Source organism: Balaenoptera borealis, assembly GCF_965194805.1.
Source record: "Balaenoptera borealis genome assembly, chromosome: 7".
In the NCBI taxonomy this organism is placed as follows: Eukaryota; Metazoa; Chordata; class Mammalia; order Artiodactyla; family Balaenopteridae; genus Balaenoptera; species Balaenoptera borealis.
This window is the reverse complement of record NC_138864.1, coordinates 16,809,311-16,835,073: the sequence shown is the minus strand read 5'-3', so window position 1 is coordinate 16,835,073 and position 25,763 is coordinate 16,809,311. Positions and strand designations below refer to the sequence as shown.

The following is a 25,763-nucleotide window of genomic DNA, read 5'->3' as shown; positions in this document are numbered from 1 at the left end:
CTGGCAAGGTACTTAATCTTTGCTAAGCATCAGTGTCCTGATAAAATGAAGGTTATAATACATAACTATACTAATATATAACTTTTGGGGTTTTTTTAAAAGTTAGATTAGATAAGTAAAACACTTAGTACAGTCCCTGGCTCACAGTATGAACTTAATAAATGGTCTTTCTAACAAATAGGTGTGGAGATTCTGGTTCTGGGTAAAATGGAGTAAGCACATTTCTCCCTGTCTCACCCACGGAACACAGTGATAAAACCTGTACAGAATGCATGGAACATCTGCATGAGGACTGTGAAAAGTAAGCAGTAGCAGGAAAATTGGGAAGGAATACCAGAATTTGAAATGCCTCTAAACTGGCAGGAGGTTTACTGGGTTTTCCCTCTGATTATTCCTTTACATGAACACAGCCTGAAACCTGGAAGTGGGCACCAGGGAACAGAGCTGAGTTCCAGGAGATGCCCTTCATTCCTTGTGTGAGGAGCATAAAAGTGAAGTCTAATGTCAGAGAGAGTGTGGACATCCTCCCTTGTTTGTCCTCTTCCTCATTTTCTCACACCCCAGCCTCCAAGCAGTCCCGTAGTGGCAGCAGCGGATGTGCAGGAGCCAAAACTCTGAGCAAGGGGACCTTTCTTTTATCACTAGGCTGTGATCCCAAAAGAGAGGGGTGAATCCTTGATGCTTTTTCCTCTGTCCTCCCACTGACTGGCCTCTGCCTTGGAAGTATGCTGGGGAGTAGGGTAGCTAGAGGGGAGCTCTAGGGGACTGGAAAGAGGTTGCAGGGAGGGAAAAGCTTCAGAAAGGGATCCTTGAAGTTGTTTGTGAACTCCTGCGCTCACCCCTGAGCTGCACATGCATTGATCTGGTCCTAATCAGGACAGATGTTGAGAACTGTTAACAAATAGACAACTTCCCAGGTTGCAGCATGACCATTAAGTAGGGCACAGGTTCAAAAAGCAATTGCAAAGGCTTTGAAAACTAAACTAACAGTTAGAACCAAAGCACATAGAAGGTGAGTTAGGACTTGCAGACTGAACTTAACCAGGTGAACTGCTTGCTAAAAACAATAACAACAGAAATTTTCTGTAGGATTTGAACAAGACTCAGAGGCTCATAACAGAATATTCAAAATGTCCAGGATACAATCCCAAATTACTCAGCATATGAAGAACCAGAACCTGCATGAGAAAAGACAATCAATAAATGCCAATGCCAAGATGATACAGAGGTGGGAATTAACTCATGAAAACTTTAAAACAACCATTATAAAGATACTCCAACAAGCATCGCAGACACTTAAAATAAAGAGAAAAGTAGAAATGTCCAGAAAAGAAATAGAAGATTTGAAGAAGAACCAAATGGACATTTTAGAACTGAAAAATACAACAACCAAATAGAGGAACAAACACCTCACTGAATGAGTAGGTAGCACAATGGAGGCGACAGAGGAAACAGTCAAGGAACTTGAAGATGGATAAATAGAAATTATTCAGTCTGAACATCAGAAAGGAAAAAAGATAGTGCCCTCCCAAAAATGAAAGAAAGAACAGATACTCAGGGACCTGTGGGACAATAACAAAAAAAATCTAATATTTGTGTCACTGTAGTCCCAGAAGGAGAGAAGAAAGAAAACAGACTGAAAAAAATTGAAGCCATTGAAGAAACGATGGCTGAAAACTTCCCCAATTTGGTGAAAGATTAAAAACATACAGATTTAATAACTTCAGCAAACCCCAAATAAGATAAATCCAAATAAATCCATGCCCAAGCACATCAAAATATTACTGCTGAAAACTAAAGACCAAGAAAAAGCATTTGAAAGCACCCAGAGAGAATGACATATTATTGATACATTTGGGGGAACGCTAACTCAATTGACTGCAGGTTTCCTGTCAGAAACTACAGAACCCAGAGAGAAGTGGTACAACGTGTTTAAAGGGCCAAAAGGAAAGAACCATAACTGCAGAATTCTGTATCCAATAGAAATATCCTTAAGAAATGAAAGTTAAGTAGATAATCTCCCCTACATTCTCCCTTCTTTCCCATCCTTCTTTTTTGAACAAACACATGCTTTAGTATCTCTTTGGGGAGAAACAGTACCTACTTGGAATATTTCACATTTATTTAATGCTTAATATGTCAAGCACTTTCACTTACATTGTTTCATTTTGCCCCAGGCAGCATTCTCTTTCAAGCACCTAAAGCATGGTTATGACCACAGCTCTTGAAGCAGTCTCTCTAGAAACATTTTGAATGCTGGCATAGTTGAAGACAGAAGGATAATTACTTTACCCACTATTTAACACCAACTTTCAAAGAGAAAAGAGGTCCAATAAGTCATATTCAGAGAAGGAGACATGAGTGCACCCCAGTTACCATTGAGTGCAAACACTGAATAGTTTTTTATGTAGCTTACAGTGTATTCTGGGTGAGGCCACATTTATAAATGTAACATGTGATCTAGTGAAGGCACTTGTTTTTTCTTGAAATGGCTTATTCACTTTTGGTGGGGGGGGAGGGTGTGTTTTGATTCCTGGATAAGCCTTGAGGCCAATTCTTGGATCAGGTGTGGTGACAGGGAGGTTTCTAGAAAGGGCACTGTATGTGGTGTCACTTTTTAAAATCTGAGAGAGTAATGCTGTCTTTATTATTCCTAAAGGAAATGAATAAGTGAAACATGTGAAAGAGAAATTACACCGTTGAGATGCTCTCTTTACTTCAGGGAATCTTCTTCACTTCTCTCTCCTTTGTAAGATGATTAATGGATTGACTTTATTTAAACTGTGGGAAACAAATGAAACCATTAAGTGTTTATATTTAAGGCAAATACATTAATAGAGGTAGTGAAGCTTTCTGTAGGCCACATGGCCTGCCCCTAGCCCATAAATGCTCCTTCTGACTTTCCAACACAACTGCCAAACACTGCCTCCACACATTCTTTTTAAAACTTCTTTTCCATTCCAAATCCGCTTGGTACTTTCATTATGGTATTGTTAAAATTGCAAGATGTCCACTGGGACTTCCAAGATAGATTTTCTCTTTACTGAGGAGGAGCAAAAGAGGAAGTATATAAAAGCATTTCTATTTGTTATTCCTTCAGGGAGTCATACTAAAGAAAAATAGGGACACTTCTATAGGAGGAATATCTTTTAATTTGACATTGTTTTAACGGTGAGCATTTGGGGCAAGTGTGTATGCTTCCCCTTTATTTTAGCACCTTGTACAACATCCTGGATAGGACTACTGGGACAGATAATATTATTTTATTTACATGTGGAACAAATAAGTGAATGCACCTACAAGATATATGTTGATTATGAGCTTGATGTAAGTGCAGACTTGCACTTATGATATTGGTTCTTAGAATTAGGTCAGTTTTACCCAGTTTGTACCTCTATCTCTGTTTCCTCTAGATAAGACTTACTGTGGGAATCTGATAACTCTTTTCCTATATTCTCATAAATGGGTACAAGATATTATGGGGGGTCTGATAACTCTTTTTTGGTTTTCCTGTATGTAGGCACATGCTTAAATATAGTAAAAACTTCTTATAAATGAGAAAACCAGTCACCAGCATGACCCATCTTAATTGCATGATCCTTCCCTCTATATATCCTTGTGTTAAGAAGTATAAAGACCAGCAAGGAATGGTCTTGAGGATGGAGTGGTAGGTCCTGAACACTAGTACCCACAGGCAGGTACACAAAAATTTTGTGAATTACACTTTAAAATTCTTTTTCCCTTTTAGATCTTGAATTTGCCTGAACTGATTGATGATTCCAAGTATAGAACTAACCACCTTCGGGTACAGAATAGGAAAGAGCTTATTAAAATACTATCGGCACGGTAAGCTTGGCTCTACTGTTTGTACCTTTAAGAATTAGTATGTTATTAGCATTTATCTGGCATTTTGTGGTGCTCTTTTTGGCTTATTTAGATTAACTTATAATTATCTTTCATTTTACAAAATTGGTTAGTGGAAATATATTTTAAAGCTATGTTTTTCTTTGTTTGAAAGCATTTGAAGGTATTTCACATGTCTTACTAAGTATTGCATCATAACAATGATACAAATAAGAACGTCACAGTAGCTTACATTAGTTGCTTCTCTGTGGCATGTAAGTGTTTGGGTTTAGTCTATCATAAATACTAACAGCAATAATTCAACATCATTTTTTACATTTACTATATGAATCGCTCTACATACATGATCTCATTTAACCCTTATAATCATCCCATGAGGGAAGTTCTATTATTTCCATTTTACCGACAAGGAAACTGAGATAAGGGAGGTTCAGTCAAGAGTTTGTTGGCTTTTCTGAGCCTCTCTGTGTAGTTTGTCATGATGATGTTTTGAAAATGGCAGATTGAGTCATAAAGGATTAATGCTGACCAATTAGAGTATTTGATTTTCAAATTATTCCATTCATGTCAGGTTATACTTTTGTTAAAACCTGTATCAGTTTTTCAAGTTTGCATCAGAAAAAGTTAATAATTCTTACTCTTGCCTATCAGTTTCACTTTTGTTTACATCTAACTTCTCAATCTATAGGAATAGATTGTGGTTTTTGTGGATCTCAATGCCCACGTGAACCGTTCTTCAGTATGGAACATTTGCTCTCATCAAACCAATAAATTAAGGACTTTTGTTCAAATACCATATCTTGTCTTTTGAAATTGCCCTTGTTTTTCCATGTAGCATAGATATATCAAAGTTTTTAGACTCACAGATATCGAGAACAAACTGAGTACCAGTGGGGAGGTGAGGGAGGGACAATATAGGGGTAGGAGAGTGGGAGGTACAAACTATAGGGTGTAAGATAGGCTACAAGGATGTAGTGTACAACACAGGGAATATGGCCAATATTTTGTAATAACGAAATGGAGTGTAACCTTTAAAAATTGTATTAAAAAACTAACAAACAAAAGTTCTTAGAAAAAAACTTCTGCTAATGTTATGTTTATTCCTCTTCCCTTCTCCTTTGGGGATCTCTACATGAGTCTGCATTCATCACCTATTTGCTTTTTCCTGGATTTTAAGCACTTCTTCTCTACGCTGCCTGTATCTCCTCCTTCAGTCAATGGGGCCTCTGTGTGTGGGACTGATATGCAGAGAAGAGGGGAATGAGAATTGGGCTCCCCTTTCTTGGTCATTAGTTAAATAAAACTCAGATTCTACTGCAAAGCCGGAGAGCCCTCAGTCATTAACATTTCACCCCATGAGAACTGGCCCTCTCTCTCTGCTTTTTGCCTCTTTGCCTCTCAGGCAGTTTTTGATTCGTTTAATTCATTGATATGACTTTTTCCTTTCACACCACGGTTACCAAGTTTCAATAACAGGCACTTGTGAGAACCTTACCAAAAGCTCTTTGAGAGTCTAAATAAATTATATCCATGCTGTGAGAAGAGTGGACCCAAGAAAAGTACAAAAGCTAGGCAGATACAAGTGTCATCTTGTTATTGAGTTGCCAGCACTCTTCTAACTTTAAGAACCACAGAGTTAAGTTATTGGTTTCCTGTGTCCTAAAACCTGTATTCCTTGCTAAATTCTGTTATAGAATTCTATTGTGGACAGACTTCTAGCAGCATCTGTAACAGTTTAATTTCAAATTTCTCTTTTTGGGGTGAATTAAATAACCTAACACCTTTCTTCTTTCTCTTCTTATATACCCAGAAGTGGGAGTTTAAGCATTTTGGGACCCATAGGTTCTTACGTCTTTATTCAGACTTAAGGAATCAAACTTGTAAAGAAGAGACTAGAGGGTAGTCTTAAGAGAGGAAACTTGATAAGGGAGTTCCCATCATCATCATCCTGCTGTTAAAACACAGACCACAGAGAGGCCCTTGGTTGCCCAGAGGCCAGGGTCCCTGCTCTCTTGGGCTGGCGTGTGGACGTGTTTTGGTGGTGTCTTGTGGGATGCAGTTCTACAGTCTCTTCCAGCTCAGGTCCCTTCTCCTTCATGGTGGATCAAACAGTGACGACCAGGGAAGCTTAGGATATTGATTCAGTCCCATCGATAACCTTATCATTTGTTTTTCTGAATAAATATCCCTGGATTCATTAGTACCGTTAAGTGTTGGGCTTTCAGAAGTCTCTGTGAATGTTGTAAAATGTCTCATTTTCATAATATGATTTTATGTTTTTCCAATATTCAAAATATTAATGGCTCTATATTAATTACATGATTAAATCTGGTCATTTTATTCTGACATCATGGCCTTCCACAATCTGACATGACCTTTCCTTTCCACCTTTTCTCAATATAAAGGAATAATATAGGAAGGTGGGTCCAGAGGGAGAGAGTAGGGGTAGATGGCAGGAAAATCATGCTGTAAAAGTTATAATAGAGTTTATGATAAAGGAGTTTGTGAAACAAAGGAAATTTTTTGGCCATAAAATGAGTTAGCTTGTCAACAACTTCTCTGTTTTCTGTGTAACCTGATGATAGGTCTTTTTTTTTTTTCTTCCAGTTTTATTGAGATATAATTGACATATAATGTTGCATTAGTTTAAGGCACACAAATAATGATGTGATATATGTATATATTCTGAAATGATTACCCTAGTAAGTTAACATCTGTCACCTCACAGTTACAAATCTTTTTCTTCCCTTGTGATGAGAACTTTTCAGATCTACTCTCTTAGCAACTGTCAAATATACAATACAGTAGTATTAACTATAGTCTCCATGCTGCACATAACATCCTCAGGACCTATTTATCTTATAACTGAAAGTTTGTACCTTTTGAGCACCTTCACCCATTCCCCCCACCCTGAAGAGACGTCTTGAAGGGAATACTCTACCTGGTAGAGTTCTAAGTTTTCCAGCAACTTAGAACCAGCAAAAACTTCCTTCCACACCTGAAGAGACCTGAGGGACTCAAGAGTTTCAATGGAACATGCTTCTCATTTGTTCCTTTTCTCACTCATCTATTTAACACGTATTTATTGACTACCTACTATGTGCCAGTGACTGTTTTGGGCACTAGGAAGATGGCTTCAAAAACAAAACAAAACGAAACTCCCTGCCTGCCTGGACTTTCATTAGAGTAAACCTTGTAGACGTTCTAGAAGACTTTTCTTTAAGACCTCTTCCATAAAAACATGTGTTTTGATATGCCTAAGGAGTTAGTTGTCCGTATTTTTCATATAAACTTTTTGTAAATTTTGCTTTACAAAAGTATTGCAGCTACAGTCTCTGCCTGTTAATAACTTATTGTCTGTCTTTTTGTGAGCATATTACAGTGCACATGCTACAGTTTTTTTTGTGTGTGGTTTTCCTGTCATTTCTGTGGAAAAGCATATTTTTGGTAACAGTAGCTACATTGCTATGTGAATATACCATGTTTTTCCCTGTTGTCTGCTATTAAACATTACGTCATAAAACTTTCCTTTAATGCTCATAGACACTTTCCCCAGCCTATATTTCAATTTTGGAAAATCTTTAAAATACATAAAAATGTAGAGGGATTTGTGAGAGTGAATTTGCACTTCAGACAACTTTTAAAAAAACTCTAGTAATGATGGACTCATGGTGCTCCTTCAAAACAAAACAAAACAAAACAAAACAAAACGTTGCACCCCTTTCATCCAATTCGATATCCAAAAGTGAAAACAGAAGCATTTATGGATTTTTACAAAGTTTGCTCTCCTAAATACACATAAAGGTTCCCTCTTGTGTTTCAAAATCTTCCTTCCAAAGTATTTTTCCTAAGTTTTGATTAATTTCCTGAGTAATTTCCCAAAGTAACTTTCCTGCCCATGACAAGCGTTCATTTAAGTGTTTTAGAATCAGGTGATTCTCTTTGCATTCTCCTCTGCAGTTCGTAGACTGTTTACCTACCAGAAATGTCAGTCATTTACCTCACTTTTCTGTCAGTCTTGCTAAATTCAGTTTGATGCTGCTCTCTGAGAGTGGTCGGCCTCACTTGGAAAGGCAGCTGCATGTTTTTGTCATCAGCGGAGTTTTCCACAGCCAGCACAAACACAATCCCTCTCAAGTGCTCTCAGGTGTTACTATTCCCCAACTGTGGCCGTGAGCAAGTTTTTTTTTTTTTTTTTTTTAATTTAAAGGTGGAAGACTTTCCCCTTGAACTTGCCATTTTATCCAGGGTGTTTCAGAAAGTCTGTTTACCCAGCTGCTAAGACCAAAAACGAGGCAAAACTAAAGCATGTTAAAAGTCCCCAGCTAAAACACAGAAGAAAAGATAAAATCGAGACTAACGCAGGGTCTGTTACAACAAACCCCTCCTTTGCAAAGCTAAGGAGCAGCAAACTCCTCAACCTGTGCTCCCCACACACGGGACCAGCATTTTTGCAATAGTTCAGACCTCGCGGGAGAGACGAAAAATCATGATGTGTATTGATACTAAGAAGAGAAGGATTATGATGATGTATTAGTAGTTGGGGAGAAGTAATAGGAAGACATGAAATGAGGATGAAGGAAAAGAGAAATAATAGGGAAAATAGAAACACAATCCATTTTCTTCCTCCTGCTTCCTCTCTTCATCAGCGTAAATGGCCGCTGCCTGTGTGCCATTGTCCTGCAGATACAGAGATGAAAGACGAGGTGGCTCCTGGTCTAAGTAGGAAAACAAACAAGTAAAGCAATGAATGAAGTAGTGTGTGTGAAGTGCCACTCTACACGTACGCACGGGGTGGTGGGAGCCCAGAGAAGGGGCGACCACCTCAATCTGAGCAAGTCAGGGAAGGCTTTCCTGCAGACAGTGCCAGCTGAGGTGAGTTTTTTTTTTTTTCCAGCTGAGATGAGTCTTAAAGGACAAATAGAATTAGGCAGGTGAGGAAAAAAGGTAGTTCACATCAAAGGAGGAGATATCAAACTGAGTGTAATTTTATACGGAGGAAAAAATAAATCATAGGAGAAGAAAAAAAAGTAGCTTGGAGAGAAACTGATGACAACTTTTAAATTGCTTTTTGAAAAATGCTACACATGTTAGGGAAGTGTATGTCAGTATAGTCCTAGTGAAGGCATTCCTAAAATGTTGGTTACCCTAAGTTGTCATAAATAAAACTAACAGTGTCAGACACATTTACCTTTTAAAGTATTGTGGCATCTATGTTCATCAGGATATTGGTCTATAATTTTCTTGTGATATCTTTGTCTGGTTTTGGTATCAGGGTGATGGCCTCGTAGAACGAGTCTGGGAGTGTTCCTCCCTCTGCAATTTTTTGGAGGAGTTTCAGAAGGATAGGTGTTAACTCTTCTGTAAACGTTTGATAGAATTCGCCCGAGAAGCCATCTGGTCCTGGACTTCTATTTGTTGGAAGATTTTTAATTACTGTTTCAATTTCATTACCTGTGATTGGTCTGTTTATATTTTCTAATTCTTCCTGGGTCAATCTTGGAAGGTTGTACTTTTCCAAGAATTTGTCCATTTCTTCCAGGTTGTCCATTTTATTGGCATATAGTTGCTTGTAGTAGTCTCTTATGATCTTTTGTATTTCTGCGGTGTCAGTCAGTTGTAATCTCTCCTTTTTCATTTCTAATTTTATTGATTTGAGTCCTCTCCCTTTTTTTCTTGATGAGTCTGGCTAAAGGTTTATCAATTTTGTTTTTCTTCTCAAAGAACCAGCTTTTAGTTTTATGGATCTTTGCTATTGTTTTCTTTGTTTCTATGTCATTTATTTCTGCTCTGATCTTTATGATTTCTTTCCTTCTACTAACTTTGGGTTTTCTCTGTTCTTCTTGCTTTAGGTGTAAGGTTAGATTGTTTATTTGAGATTTTTCATGTTTCTTGAGGTGAGCTTGAATTGCTATGAACTTCCCTCTTAGAACTGCTTTTGTTACATCCCATAGGTTTTGGATCACCGTGTTTTCATTGTCATTTGTTTCTAGGTATTTTTTGATTTCCTCTTTGATTTCTTCAGTGATTTCTTGGTTATTTAATAGTGCACTGTTTAGTCTCCATAGACCAGTATCACTGATGAATATAGTCACAAAGATCCTCAACAAAATGCTAGCAAACAGAATCCAACAATACATTAAAAGGATCATACACCATGATCAAGTGGGATTTATCCCAGGGATGCAAGGATTCTTCAATATATGCAAATCAATCAATGTGATACACCATATTAACAAATTAAAGAATAAAAACCATATGATCATCTCAATAGATGCAGAAAAAGCTTTTGACAAAATTCAACACCAAATGGTTGGAAGACCTAAATAGACATTTCTCCAAAGAAGACATGCAGATGGCCAACAAGTACGTGAAAAGATGCTCAACATCACTAATCATTAGAGAAATGCAAATCAAAACCACAGTGAGGTATCATCTCACTCTAGTCAGAATGGCCATCATCAAAAAATCTACAAACAATAAATGCTGGAGAGGGTGTGGAGAAAAGGGAACCCTCCTGCACTGTTGGTGAGAATGTAAATTGATACAACCACTATGGAGAGCAGTATGGAGGTTCCTTAAAAAACTAAAAATAGAACTACCATATGAGCCAGCAATCCCACTACTGGGCATACACCCTGAGAAAACCATAATTCAAAAAGATACATGTGCTCCAATGTTCATTGCAGCGCTATTTACAATAGCCAGGACATGGAAGCAACCTAAATGTCCATCAACAGATGACTGGATAAAGAAGATGTGGCACATATATACAATGGAATATTACTCAGCCATAAAAAGAAATGAAATGGAGTTATTTGTAGTGAGGTGGATGGACCTAGAGTCTGTCATACAGAGTGAAGTAAGTCAGAAAGATAAAAACAAATACCGTATGCTAACACATATATATGGAATTTTAAAAAGCGGTACTGATGAACCTAGTGGTAGGGCAGGAATAAAGGCGCAGACGCTGAGAACAGACTTGATGGCACGGGGGTGGGTGGTGAGGCGAAGCTGGGACGAAGTGAGAGAGTAGCACTGACATATATACACTACGAAATGTAAAATGGATGGCTAGTGGGAAGTAGCCGCATAGCACAGGGAGATCAGCTCGGTGCTTTGTGACCACCTAGAGGGGTGGGATAGGGAGGATGGGAGGGAGGCTCAAGAGGGAAGGGATATGGGGATATACGTATACGTATAGCTGATTCAGTTTGTTGTACAGCAGAAACTAACTCAACATTATAAAGCATTTATACTCCAATAAAGATGTGAAAAAAAACCCCCACATATGAACTGTTTAAAAAAAAGTAAAATACTGTGGCAATACCTTTAGTAAAATAAATAATTATTTTTGGTTTTGAATGATCTGGGTTTTCTGAAGTCAAGTTTCTGATATGCAATTGAATATCTACTTATTTTCACAGTTTGCTGTATTAAAATACTGTGAAATTAAATGCTGTAGTTCAGGGCCTTCTAAACAGAGGTGCTAAACAGACATTTGTTGAATTGAATCCAGAACTTATTAAAGAGCTTCACCTCTTTAAATTTGGTGTCAAGTTATTTTTAATATACTTGTTCAGAATATTGGAGAGTTGGACCTGGAGCATTTTTGGGCTGTTCATGGAGGGCTTGTGACTTCAAAGATGCCTAAATATACTATTAATTTTTAAAAACTGACATCTTGGTTCCATCAGACAAATTTGGTCATTCCACTTCCCTGCCTAGGTCTTTCAGGGGGGTCTCCACCACTTTGAAGATAAAGTTTAAACTATTTATCTTAACACATGTAATTGCATCTCCCACTTTTGCCTTAGAACCGTCTTATAATTTGGCCTGGTCTTTTAATCTGCTGTGTCTTCCCACAGGCTCATTGCTTTTCACTAAAATGATGAAGCTTTTTCATCTCACTGGCTGCGACCAGTCCTTTAAAATGAGCACAGGTTTTGGGAGCTCTTCCCCTCTCGTTTGTCTGTTTAAAGCGGCCCCTCCTGTGGTGCTGAATCAAAGCATCTATTGCGTTCAGCTGTCATTAATCCTTCTCCTTGACGCAGCAGTAAATTTCTTAAGGCAGAGACTATCTTTTTGTTTTTAAAGACAGTTACTTTAGAGCCGTTTTACACTCATAGCAAAACTGAGAGGAAGGTACAGAGTTCCCATGTACCCTCTGCTGCCCCCCAACCCCTGCCCTCTCCCCCAGCCTCCTCACTACCAACAGCCCTCACCAGAGTGGTACACTGATTATAACTGATGAGCCTACCTTGACACATCGTAAGAGACTATGCATATCGTAAGAGACTATGTCTTTTTTGATTTTTACTTCTGGTGCCTGTTTGGGTCCCTGGCGCTAGATGTTCTTTCAGGTAGTGAATGTATGAACCAATGAGGGGCCAAGCCATCCAGATTTGGCAAACTGGCCAAAGGGAAGAGACCCAATGTCAGGTCAGAATAAAAAGAGAGCGGTGGTAGCTAGAAATGAGAACTCTTTCTAAACTAACCTAGGAGGCCTGCATTATGATCACAGAATGTCAGAAGGCCTGAATTTGAAACCAGAGTCTTCCACTAACTCTGTGGTCTTGAGCAGATCCTCTGATTTCTCTGAGCCTCAGGTTCTCATATATACGGTACGTATAAGAATACCTACATCACTGTGAGAATTAAAAAACAGAACAGGCATGAAAGCAGCCAGCATAGCCCTCAGCAAACAACAGTGCTCAGTATATTTGAGGAGAACCTCAATCCTCAAGAATCAGAAATTACAATTCCCACATTTTTTTGCCATCAGAGTTCTCCTATATCATTTTTTAATTCATGGATGCCAAGTTTTGAGAGATTTTCCTCTCCCAAACTGTAATTATTGTATGAATTACCTTCCACAATTTTTATTTAATAAAGTTTCATTTAACTGCCAATCAGATCCTGATTAGGACGATATAACTAGTGTTATTGTACTGATTTGATTTAATTCTAGCAGAAGTAAAGCATGACATTCTAGTTGGCCTGTATGACCTTTTTGCAGCTAAACAAATGATTTCTGTTCAACTTCTTAAAAAAATTAAAAATAGCCCACAAGACTCAGGAATACATTTAACTTTGTACAGTTGCTCCTAATAAAGGCTATTAATAGTGCTTGTTGTTTTTTTTTTTTTCTTTCAAACCCAAAGTGGACCTCAATAGTTCATATACTATTCCCTTTCAAGAAACACTGTTTCTCAGTGTGGGCAATGAATTTGGAACTTGTGAACATTCCACTTAAATTATTCCATGCATTTGTGGTTGTACCCTCATAAAGAATGAAGCACTTTAGTGTGTTCCTGAGTTGCTATGCTGTGTTAATAGACTCTATGAAAAGCTTCAGTCAGGGGCTTTGAACTCTGAAATATAAAATACATCCATGAGTTCTCCTGTGTCATTTTTATGGTTAAGTTTTTCAAAGTTTTAATGGGTATCTTTGGCCTTCCTGAAAACTGTTGACTTTACTTTTCTGTTAAATAACATCTATAATATCCTTAATTTTCATTTTTAGTAGAAAATAAAACTACCACATATTTCATCTCCGACAGCCCTCTATCTCTTGCCCCTTCCCGTACCCCCTGTCCTAAATCCCCATTTCAATCCTCCCCCCCTGCCTGCTTTCCACGCCCCCACCTTCCTGTCCTTATCCTGTCATTCACAATTTGAACTCTTACAATTAAATAATACATGGATATCACTTACCACTTTCCTAGGTGGCTTTTAGCTACTTGCAGGAAGGCTTCATTGAACAAGTGGTTTGCTTAGAGAACAGGGAGGATTTTATCAGGGGCCGCCTATATGATATAATTTAGAAAGCCTGGAAGGAACCTCTGTTCCATGGAATATAACCCTTCCTTACACATAGTTTGCTGATTTCAGAAATCCTGCAATTATAGATTTTAGGGGCTTAAAAGTTTGTCCGCTCTTAAGCTTCAAACAGCACGGGGGTTGGGGGTGTGTTAAAGCATGTAGTCTTATTCCTTCGAGTAAGTAAAATTCCCCAGGCCCTTTCCTCAGACTAGATTTTAATATGGGGAAAGTAGAGAAATCATCAAAGCCCTGCCTAAGGTGAGTGAAAAGCAGAATGAAGGCTGAGAGCCATCCGGAGCCCCAGAGATTAAGTTCCCCTCACTGACACTTTTGCCAGGGCTGGGAGGCTATGGGAGTCTCTTTTAACCCTGATTAATTCCTCCCCTCTAAACCTGGCAACCATCAACTCTCCCATGTCTACATGTTTTTAATATACATAGAGAAACTTATTGTTTTCTCCCACGGAAACTTTTTTGTTGGTCTAATATTCTCTTTCCCATATGATCACATTTTAAAATCTCTTCTGCCAGCCTTTTTTTTTTCTTTTTTTTCTGCCTACTCTTAGAATCTTATGAGGCTGCATTTCACGTAATTTTTATATATCCTCAACCTACATATTTAGTTTATTGTAACCTCCCCCCAACCTTTCATAATGCTTTGAATCATATCATTGTAGGTTTATCTGGGATCCACTGCAGAGGGCTGATTTGGATAAATGGATCTGACGTTTGGTGAGGGTCACATTTGTTTTCTTATTGCATTCCATGGCAGCTTTGCCATTATCAGCTAATAGATGGTCCCTTGTAAAATGTCTATGTTTTATGTGGTACATTTTCCTGAATGTTGGTTATTTGGAGATAGATTTAAGTGGCTATTTGTTGTTACTATAAAATCAGCCTGGAGGGCAAAAGAATGAAAGAAACACAGCCCTGGAACGCATCCCTTTTGGCTTACAGGATGCAAAGGGAACCACTGCAACTCCAAACAAGCGCCTTGTGACCGGGCTCTTTCTACCCTGTTAAGAGAATTCTTTGTGACTGAGAATCAAATGATATCTTTAAGTGAGTCAGGATGGAATGGAATGTCGTCCACTCCTTCTCCCCCCCTCCTTTTTTCCAGAAGGGCTATAAAACATTCCACGCTGCCTTTTAGTAGAAAGAATTAGGTGGTAGTGGTGGGATATTTATATGTATGTGCAGGGGGGTGAGGATGGTGGTGGGAGGGAGTCCAGTAAACTCTGTTTCCCTGGATAAAACATTTAATACCCTCATTTCTCCTTTGGAACTTAATGTATATTTTTAGATTTATAGAATGTTAGAGCCCTAAACACTTGGGGAGCTGGATAGAACCTGGGATATCATTGGACTTAACCCCTTCCTACGTGTAAGAACTTAGAATTTAACAGCATCATGGCCAGAGACCCCCTTGAAATCTGGTGGGAGATTCCACAAAGCCAACTCGAAAGGCCTTCCTTTTGGGAGGGTGTAGGCGCAGCTCTCCAGACTTTGCTGGCTGACCTTCTTTTGCACTTGACTTTTGAATTGGATAGAGAATCTGGAGTTTGACTCGGTCGCCTGACACTCGGTTTGCTCCTCAGACGCCCAGACTCATTCCTGCCCTGCCCAGTTTCCTGCCTGCCTTTGGCTCAGACTGAGTTCTGTTCTGCAGCTACTTTGCCCCCACTTGGGTTCTATTCTTATCTCTTCTTAGCTTCAGCTTTCCAGCGTAGGCCTTCCTTGGGCCTTTGATCTGACGTCAACTGATGTTTCTAGTGAGAGCTGACTCCACCTCTCTCCCAGTGCTGACAGCTGACATCCCTGCTGAGCCTTGATTTCCACCAGCTGTCCGGCATCCTGCAACATCCCCTAGTGACCAGCTGCTCCTGGCCGTCTTCACCTGGACAGTCCACAGTAGTTCTGGCAAGCTGCGCACTGCTTCCAAAGCCAGACTGGACCTACCTTAGCTCTGGTTTAATATGTTTTCCCCAATATCACACAGCTCACTGGTGTGTGAAGCTCAAATTGGAATCTCCTGATTCCTTTTTCCACAGTACTCCTGGGGCAATCACTTATTTCCCTTTTCTCTAACTAGAAATTTTGTATTTAGAATAATCCTAGATAGGAAAAGAAACTAAGTGAACATTCTCCACGCCCCCCAACACACACACACACACACACACACACACACACACACACACAAAACTTTTAATCTTTCAATTTATAAATTTGCATTTTTCTTTCTTAATGATTTTTCTTCCCTCTGTTGTGAATTGTTTTTCTTTTCTCATTTGCTAACTTTGGAAAAAGAAAAATCCAGACATTGGAATGTCTGAGTTTATTTAAGTCTCAGCACTCTGTTCAATTTAATGAAGGGAAACAAAAAAGGAAAATCAGAACGCTGGCCTGGATCTTTGTGGCTCTGGGATTGGCCCTTTTTGGTGGCCATTGATATATACTATATTTGGAAAATGAGAGTAATTGGTGGTTCCAAGCTATTTTTAAACACATTAGAATATAGAAATAAATTCTAAAATATAGAAATTTAGAACTATTAGAAACAGAAACGGTGAGAGACATAATCATTTTGTAATAATTTAACTATTTTCTAATATAGGTAAATAAAAAGAGGATTTATTTAGCATATTTAATGAGGTGGAGGTAGTAGACATATGTCACACTGCATACCCTGCTAACAGAGAGCACATATTCTTTTTTAGTGTCTATGGAACATTTACAAACACTGATTACAGACTAGGCTACAAAGAAAATATTAGTAAGCTTCAAGAAAGGAAAACTAACCACAATGAAATATTCTAAAAATTAATAACAAATTTAAATATACAAGCATAGATATAACTATAAAACACAGCAGGGCTTCCCTGGTGGCGCAGTGGTTGAGAATCTGCCTGCCAATGCAAGGGACACGGGTTCGAGCCCTGGTCTGGGAAGATCCCACATGCCGCGGAGTGATTAGGCCCGTGACCCACAATTGCTGAGCCTGCGCGTCTGGAGCCTGTGCTTCGCAACAAGAGAGGCCGCGATAGTGAGAGGCCCGCGCACCGCGATGAAGAGTGGCCCCCGCCTGCCACAACTAGAGAAAGCCCTCGCACAGAAACGAAGACCAAACACAGCCATAAATAAATAAATAAATAAATAATTTAAAAAAAAAAAAAAACACAGCATGTAAGCCAAAAAATTTAACATGGGATGAAAAATTTAAAATCATAGTTAACAGTTGTGGTATAGCAAACCATCCTAAAACTTACTGTTTTAAAATATATCTGAAAACTTTTTCTATGAAGAGTTAGATAGTAAATACTTTAGGCTTTGCAGACCTTGTGGTCTTCATCATAGCTACTTAACTCTACTGTTGTAGCGAGATGGCAACCATAGACAATACTTAAATGAGTGAGTGTGACTGTATTCCAAAAGGACTCTATCTATGGACACTGAAAGTTGAATTTCATACATTTTTGATGCATTACGAGATATTATTCTTCTGATTTCTTTCAATCGTTTAAAAATGTAAAATCCATTTTTTTTTCTTGAAAACTCACAGAATTCACTCTCAACAATTTTCCTACATATCATATAGCAGTGTTAGCTATAGTCACCCTGTTGCCTTGTATATTACATCCCTAGTATTTGTTTATTTTATAACTGGAAGTTTGTACCTTTTGACCACCTTCTTCCAATCTCCCTTCCTCTTACTCTTTGCTTCTGGTAACCACAAGTCTGATCTCTTTTTCTATGAGGTTTTTTGTTTTTTCTTTTTAGTACTGCATATACGTGAGATCATACGGTATTTGTCTTTCTCCGTCTGACTTATTTCACTTAGCATAATGCCTTCAGAGTCCACCCATGTTTTCACAAATGGTAAGACTTTCTCACTTTTTATGGCTGAATAATATTCCATTGTCTATGTATACCACAATTTATTTATCCATTTATCCATTGATGGACACATTTTTTTCCAAGCCTTGGCTATAGCAAATGATGCGGCTGTGAACATGGGGATGTAGATATCTTTCCAAGTTAATGTTTTCATTTCCTTTGGATATAATCCCAGATCTGGAATGTGACAGTTCTATTATTAATTTTTTGAGGATCCTCCATACTGTTTTCCATAGTGCTGTACCAATTTACATTCCCACCAACAGTCCACAAGAGTTCCCTTTTCTCCACATCTCTGCCAGCATTTGTTATCTCTTTCTTTTTGATGATGGCCATCCTATCAAGCATGAGGTGATATCTCATTGTGGTTTTAATTTGCATTTCCCTGATGATTAGTGATGCTGAGTATCTTTTCATGTGTCTGCAGGCCCTCTATGTGTCTTCTTTGGAGAGATGTCTATTCAGGTCCTTTGCCCATTTATAAATTAGGTTATTTGGGGTTTTTTGCTATTGGATTTAATTACTTACTTATATATTTTAGGTATTAACCCATTTTCATGTATATGGTTTACAATTTTTTTCCCCCATTCCACAGGTTGTCTTTTCACTTTGTTGATGGTTTCTTTTGCTGTGCAGAAGCATTTTAATTTGATGTAGTCCCACTTGTTTATTTTATTTTATTGGAGTATAATTGCTTTACAATGTTGTGTTAGTTTCTGCTGTACAACAAACTGAATCAGCTATATGTATACATATATCCCCTCCTTCTTGGACCTCCCTCCTACCCCCGCCCCCGCCAATCCCACCCATCTGGGTCATCACAGAGCACTAAGCTGAGCTCCCTGTGCTATACAGCAGGTTCCCACTGGCTGTCTGTTTTACATATGGTAGTGTGTATATGTCAATCCTAATCTCCCAATTCATCCCACCGTCCCCTTCCCCCCTGTGTCCACATGCTTGTTCTCTACATCTGCGTCTCTATATCTGCCCTGCAAATAGGTTCACCTATACCATTTTTCTATTATTTTTGATATTGTTGCTTATACTTTAGGTGTCATATCCAAAAAAATCATTACCAAGACTCATGTCAAGGAGCTTTATTTCTGTTTTTATCTAGAAGTTTCATGGTTTCAGGTCTTACATTTAAGTCTTTAATCCATATTGTGCTAATTTTTGTGAGTGGGTGTAAGATACAGATCCAGTTTCATTCTTTTACATGTAAATATCCAATTATCCCAGTTTCATTTATTTAAAAACCTGTCTCTTCTTCATTGAGTATTCTTGGCTCTCTTGTGGAATATTAGTCAACTGTATATGCTTGGATTTATTTCTGGGCTCTGCATTCTATTCCGTTGGTCTATTTGTCTGTTTTTATGCCAGTACCATATTGCTTTGATGACTACAGCCTTATAGCATTGTCTGAAATCAGGAAGTATGATGCCTCCTGCTTGGATCTTTTTTCTCAGGATTTCTTTGGCTACTCAGCATTTTCTATGGCTCCATGTAAATTTTAGAAGTGTTTTTCTACTTCTGTAAAAAATGCCATTGAAATATCAATAGGAATTGAATTGAATCTATAGATGGCTTTTGATAGTATTGACATTTTAGCAATATTAATTCTTTCAATTCATGAACATGGAATACCTTTCCATTTATTTGTGTCTTCATTGTTATCATCAGTGCCTTGTAGTTTTCAGAGTAGAGATCTTTCTCCTCTTCAGTTAAATTTATTCCTAAGTATTTTATTGTTTTTGATCCTATTGTAAATGGGATTAATTTCTTTATTTCTTTTTTAAAAAATTCGTTGTTAGTGTAGAGAACACTACTGATTTTTGTATGTTAATTTTGTATCCTTTAACATTACTGAATTCATTGATTAGATCTAACAGTTTTTTGGTTGAGTCTTTAGGATTTTCTATATGTAAAATCATGTTATCTACAAAGGTAGACACTTTTACTACATCCTTTCCAATTCCAATATCTTTTATTTCTTTCTCTTGCCTGATTGCTTTAGTTAAGACTTCAAGTGCTTTGTTGAATAAGAGTGGTGAGAGTGGGCACCCTTGTCTTGTTCCTGATCTTAGAAGAAAAGCATTCAACTTTTCACCATCAAAGATGATGTTAGCTGTGGGCTTGTCATTTACGGCCTTTATTATGTTGAAATATGTTCCTTCTATGCCTCATTTGTTAGGAGTTTTTATCATAAATGGATGTTGATTTTGTGACATGCTTTTCTGTGTCTATTGAGATGATCATATGATTCTTTTTCTATCACATTGAATGATCTGCATATATTGAACCATCCTTACATGCCATGGATAAGTCCCACTTGATCATGGTGTATGATCCTTTTAATGTGCTGCTGAATTCAGTTTGCTAGTATTTTTTGAGACATCTTTCATTTGTTTTCATGAGGGATATTGCCCTGTAGTTTTCTTTCCTAGTGGTATCAGTTTCTGGTTCTAGTATCAGGGTAACGCTGGCCTCATAAAATGAGTTTGAGAGTGTTCCCTCCCCTTTTATTTTTTGGAAGAGTTTGGGAAAGATTGGTGTTAATTCTTCTTTAAATGTTTGGTAAAATTTACCAGTGAAGCCACCTGGTCCTGAGCTTTTCTTTGTTGGGAGATTTTTTATTACTAATTCAATCTCCATAATAGTAATTGGCTTATTCAGACTTTCTATTTATCCTTGATTTAGTCTTGGTAAGTTATATGTTTCTCAGAAATGTTTTTCCATTTCTTCCAAGTTGTCCAGTTTGTTGGTGTATATTTGACTATAGTAGCCTCTTATGATCCTTTGAATTTCTGTGGCATCAGTTTTAATGTCTCTTTTTTTCATTTATAATTTTGTTGATTTGGGTCCTTTCTCTTTTTTCCTTGGTTAGTCTAGCTAAGGGTTTTTCAATTTTGTTTATCTTTTCAAAGAACCAACTCATACTTTGGTTCATCTTTTTCTTTTTCTTTTTTTTGTTCTCTTTCATTTACTTCTGCTCTAATCTTTAGTATTTTCTTTCTTCTGCTAATTTTGGGCTCAGTTTGTCCTTCTTTTTCTAGTTTCTAAAGGCATAGAGTTAGATTGTTTATTTGGGATCTTTCTTGCTTCTTAATGTAGGCGTCTATTGCTATGAATTTCCCTCTTATAACTGTATTTGATGCATCCATAAGTTCTGGTATGTTGTATTTCCATTTTCATTTGTTTCAAGAAACTTTTTTATTTCCCCTTTAACAACTTCTTTGATTCATTGGTTGTTCAGGAGACTAATATTTAATTTCTATGACTTGGTAAATTTTCCAGTTTTCCCCTTGTTATTGATTTCTTGTTTCATGCCATTGTGGTCAGAGAAGATATTTGGTATGATTTCAGTTTTCTTAGATTTGCTAAGACTTGTTTTGTGCCTAACATATGGTCTATCCTAGAAAATGTTCCACATGTGCTTGAGAAGAATGTGTATTCTGCTGTTGTTGGATATGTTCTGTATATGTCTGCTAAGATCCATTGGTCTATAGTGTTGTTTAAATCTGCTGTTTTCTTATTGATTCCCTGGGTGATCTATCCATTGTTGAGAGTGGGATATTAGAGTCCCCAGAGATTATTGTATTACTCTTTATTTCTCCTTTTAGCTCTGTTAGTTTGTGCTTTATACATTTAGGTGCTCCAGTGTTAGCCACATAAATATTTTCAATTGTTATAGCTTCTTGATATATTATCATTATCATTATATAATGACCTTCTTTGTCTCTTTTTATCATTTTTAGTTTAAAGTCTGTTTTTTCTGATGTAAGTATAGTGACCTCTGCTTTTTTTGGTTACCATTTGCTTAAAATGGGGCTTTTCCATCCCTTCACTCCCAAGTCTATGTGTGTCTTTAAGGCTAAAATGAGTTTTTTGTAAGCAGCATATTGTTGGATATGGTTTTTTAAATTCCTTTTAACCATTCTATGTCTTTTAATTGGAGAAAGTAGTCCCTTTATGTTTTAAGTAATTATTGCTAGGTAAGGACTTACTATTGCCATTTTCTTGTTTTCTGGTTGGTTTGTAGATCTGTTGTTCCTTGTGTATTATCCTGCTGTCTTTTTCTTTGTGTTTTGATGTCTTTTAATATCAGTATTATTTGACTTCTTTATTGTGTTATTTTGTGTAATTACTACTGAATTTTCCCTTGTGGTTACAATGAGGCTTACATAAAATATCTTAAGCTTATTTTAAACTAATAACAGCTTAACTTCAGTAGAATTCATAAACCTTACACTTTACTTCTCCTTCTCCTCCCATTTTAGGTTATTGTTGTTATGATTTACATGCTTTTATATTGTGTAGCTAATAACAGATTATTGTAGCTTTGGTTATCTTTACTATGTTCTTTTTAAAAATATTTCAAACTAGAGTCGCATATGAATTATGCACCGCTATTACCATATTGCAGAATTTAACTGTAACTATATATTTACCATTACCAGTGAGGTTTACACTACCTTTTTATGCTTTTATTATGTTAGTATTCTTTTACTTCCACTCAAAGAATTCCCATTAGTATTTCTTGTAAGGAAGATCTGGTGGTAATGGACTTCTTAAGCTTTTGTTTGTTTGGGTAAGTCCTTACCCTCTTTCATTTCAGAAGGACAGCTTTGCTGGCTATAGAATTCGTGGTTGGCAGTTATTTTTCATTCAATATTTTGAATATGTCATCCCATTCCCTCCTGGTCTGGAAAGTTGAGCAATCCACCTATATTCTTATGGGGGTTCCCTTTTATGTAACTTCACTCTTTTCACTTGCTACTCTTTAAATTCTTTGTCTTTGACTTTTGACAATGTAATTATAATGTGTCTCAGTATATCCCTATTTGGGTTCAACCTATTTGGGGTCCTTTGGGCCTCATGGATATGGATGTCCATTTCTCTACCCAGATTCAGGAAGTTTTCAACCCTTCGGCATTAAATATACTTTCTGTTTCTTTCTCTTTCTTTTCTCTTTCTGGAATTCCCATAACACAAATATTGTTTCTTTTCATTGTGTCCCATAATTCCCACAGGCCTTTGTCACTCTTTTTTTTTTTTTAACATCTTTATTGGAGTATAATTGCTTTACAATGGTCTGTTAGTTTCTGCTTTATAACAAAGTGAATCAGTTATACATATACATATGTCCCCATATCTCTTCCCTCTTGCATCTCCCTCCCTCCCACCCTCCCTATCCCACCCCTCTAGGTGGTCATAAACCACCGAGCTGATCTCCCTGTGCTATGTGGCTGCTTCCCACTAGCTATCTGTTTTACGTTTGGTAGTGTATATATGTCCATGCCACTCTCACTTTATCCAAGCTTACCCTTCCCCCTCCCCATATCCTCAAGTCCCTTCTCTAGTAGGTCTGTGCCTTTATTCCCGTGTTCCCCCTAGGTTCTTCATGACCATTTTTTTTCTTTTCTTTTTTTTTTTAGATTCCATATATATGTGTTAGCGTATGGTATTTGTTTTTCTCTTTCTGACTTACTTCACTCTGTATGACAGACTCTAGGACCATCCACCTCACTACAGATAATTCAATTTCGTTTCTTTTTATGGCTGAGTAATATTCCATTGTAGATATGTGCCATATCTTCTTTATCCATTCCTCTGTTGATGGACACTTAGGTTGCTTCCATGTCCTGGCTATTGTAAATAGAGCTGCAATGAACATTGTGGGACATGACTCTTTTTGAATTATGGTTTTCTCAGGGTATATGCCCAGTAGTGGGATTGCTGGGTCGTATGGTAGTTCTATTTTTAGTTTTTTAAGGAACCTCCATACTGTTCTCCATAGTGGCTGTATCAATTTACATTCCCTCCAACAGTGCAAGAGGGTTCCCTTTTCTCCACACCCTCTCCAGCATTTATTGTTTGTAGATTTTTTGATGATGGCCATTCTTACCGGTGTGAGATGATATCTCATTATAGTTTTCATTTGCATTTCTCTGATGATTAATGATGTTGAGCATTCTTTCATGTGTTTGTTGGCCATCTGTATATCTTCTTTGGAGAAATGTCTATTTAGGTCTTCTGCCCATTTTTGGATTGGGTTGTTTGTTCTTTTGATATTGAGGTGCATAAGCTGCTTGTAAATTTTTGAGATTGATTCTTTGTCAGTTGCTTCATTTGCAAGTATTTTCTCCCCTTCTGAGGATTGTCTTTTCGTCTTGTTTATGGTTTCCTTTGCTGTGAAAAAGCTTTTAAGTTTCATTAGGTCCCATTTGTTTATTTCTGTTTTGATTTCACTTTCTCTAGGAGGTGGGTCAAAAAGGATCTTGCTGTGATTTATGTCATAGAGTGTTCTGCCTATGTTTTCCTCTAAGAGTTTGATAGTGTCTGGCCTTACATTTAGGTCTTTAATCCATTTTGAGTTTATTGTTGTGTATGGTGTTAGGGAGTGTTCTAATTTCATTCTTTTACATGTAGCTGTCCAGTGTTCCCAGCACCACTTATTGAAGAGGCTGTCTTTTCTCCATTGTATATTCTTGTCTCCTTTATCAAAGATAAGGTGACCATATGTGCGTGGGTTTATCTGTGGGCTTTCTATACTGTTCCATTGATCTATATTTCTGTTTTTGTGCCAGTGCCATACTGTCTTGATTACTGTAGCTGTGTAGTATAGTATGAAGTCAGGGTACCTGATTCTTCCAGCTCCGTTTTTCTTTCTCAAGATTGCCTTGGCTATTCTGGGTCTTTTGTGTTTCCATACAAATTGTGAAATTTTTTGTTCTAGTTCTGTGAAAAATGCCAGTGGTAGTTTGATAGGGATTGCATTGAATCTGTAGATTGTTTTGGGTAGTAGAGTCATTTTCACAATGTTGATTCTTCCAATCCAAGAACATCGTATATCTCTCCATCTATTTGTATCATCTTTAATTTCTTTCATCAGTGTCTTATAATTTTCTGCATACAGGTCTTTTGTCTCCTTAGGTAGGTTTATTCCTAGATATTTTATTCTTTTTGTTGCAATGGTAAATGACAGTGTTTTCTTTATTTCACTTTCAGATTTTTCATCATTAGTGTATAGAAATGCAAGAGATTTCTGTGCATTAGTTTTGTATCCTGCTACTTTGCCAAATTCATTGATTAGCTCTATTATTTTTTGGTGGCATCTTTAGGATTCTCTATGTATAGTATCATATCATCTGCAAACAGTGACAGCTTTACATCTTCTTTTCCGATTTGGATTCCTTTTATTTCTTTTTCTTCTCTGATTGCTACGGCTAAAACTTCCAAAACTATGTTGAGTAATAGTGGTGAGTGTGGGCATTCTTGTCTTGTTCCTGATCTTATTGGAAATGGTTTCAGTTTTTCACCATTGAGGACGATGTTGGCTGAGGGTTTGTCATATATGGCCTTTATTATGTTGAGGAAAGTTCCCTGTATGCCTACTTTCTGGAGGGTTTTTATGATAAATGGGTGTTGAATTTTGTCAAAAGCTTTCTCTGCATCTATTGAGATGATCATATGGTTTTTCTCCTTCAATTTGTTACTATGGTGTATCACATTGATTGATTTGCATATATTGAAGAATCCTTGCATTCCTGGGATAAACCCCACTTGATCATGGTGTATGATCCTTTTAATGTGCTGTTGGATTCTGTTTGCGAGTATTTTGTTGAGGATTTTTGCATCTATGTTCATCAGTGATATTGGCCTGTAGTTTTCTTTCTTTGTGACATCTTTGTCTGGTTTGGGTATCAGGGTGATGGTGGCCTCGTAGAATGAGTTTGGGAGTGTTCCTCCCTCTGCTATATTTTGGAAGAGTTTGAGAAGGATAGGTGTTAGCTCTTCTCTAAATGTTTGATAGAATTCACCTATGAAGCCATCTGGTCCTGGGCTTTTGTTTGTTGGAAGAGTTTTAATCACAGTTTCAATTTCATTGCTTGTGATTGGTCTGTTCATATTTTCTATTTCTTCCTGGTTCAGTCTCGGAAGGTTGTGCATTTCTAAGAATTTGCCCATTTTTTCCAGGTTGTCCATTTTATTGGCATAGAGTTGCTTGTAGTAATCTATTTTGATCCTTGGTATTTCTGCAGTGTCAGTTGTTACTTCTCCTTTTTCATTTCTAATTCTATTGATTTGAGTCTTCTCCCTTTTTTTCTTGATGAGTCTGGCTAATGGTTTATCAATTTTGTTTACCTTCTCAAAGAACCAGCTTTTAGTTTTATTGATCTT

General features: G+C 37.4%; 1 protein-coding gene across 16 annotated transcripts in view; it reads left to right on the top strand.

Annotated features, from left to right (window-relative positions):
• SUGCT (succinyl-CoA:glutarate-CoA transferase) overlaps positions 1–25,763 on the top strand; it is a 792,254-nt gene that overhangs the window by 251,038 nt on the left and 515,453 nt on the right. For all 16 annotated transcript variants that reach the window (XM_082399856.1, XM_082399855.1, XM_082399852.1 and 13 more), the window contains one exon: positions 3,749–3,846. In XM_082399856.1, coding sequence (XP_082255982.1) covers positions 3,749–3,846 — 98 coding nt within the window. The remainder of the gene's footprint in view (positions 1–3,748; positions 3,847–25,763) is intronic.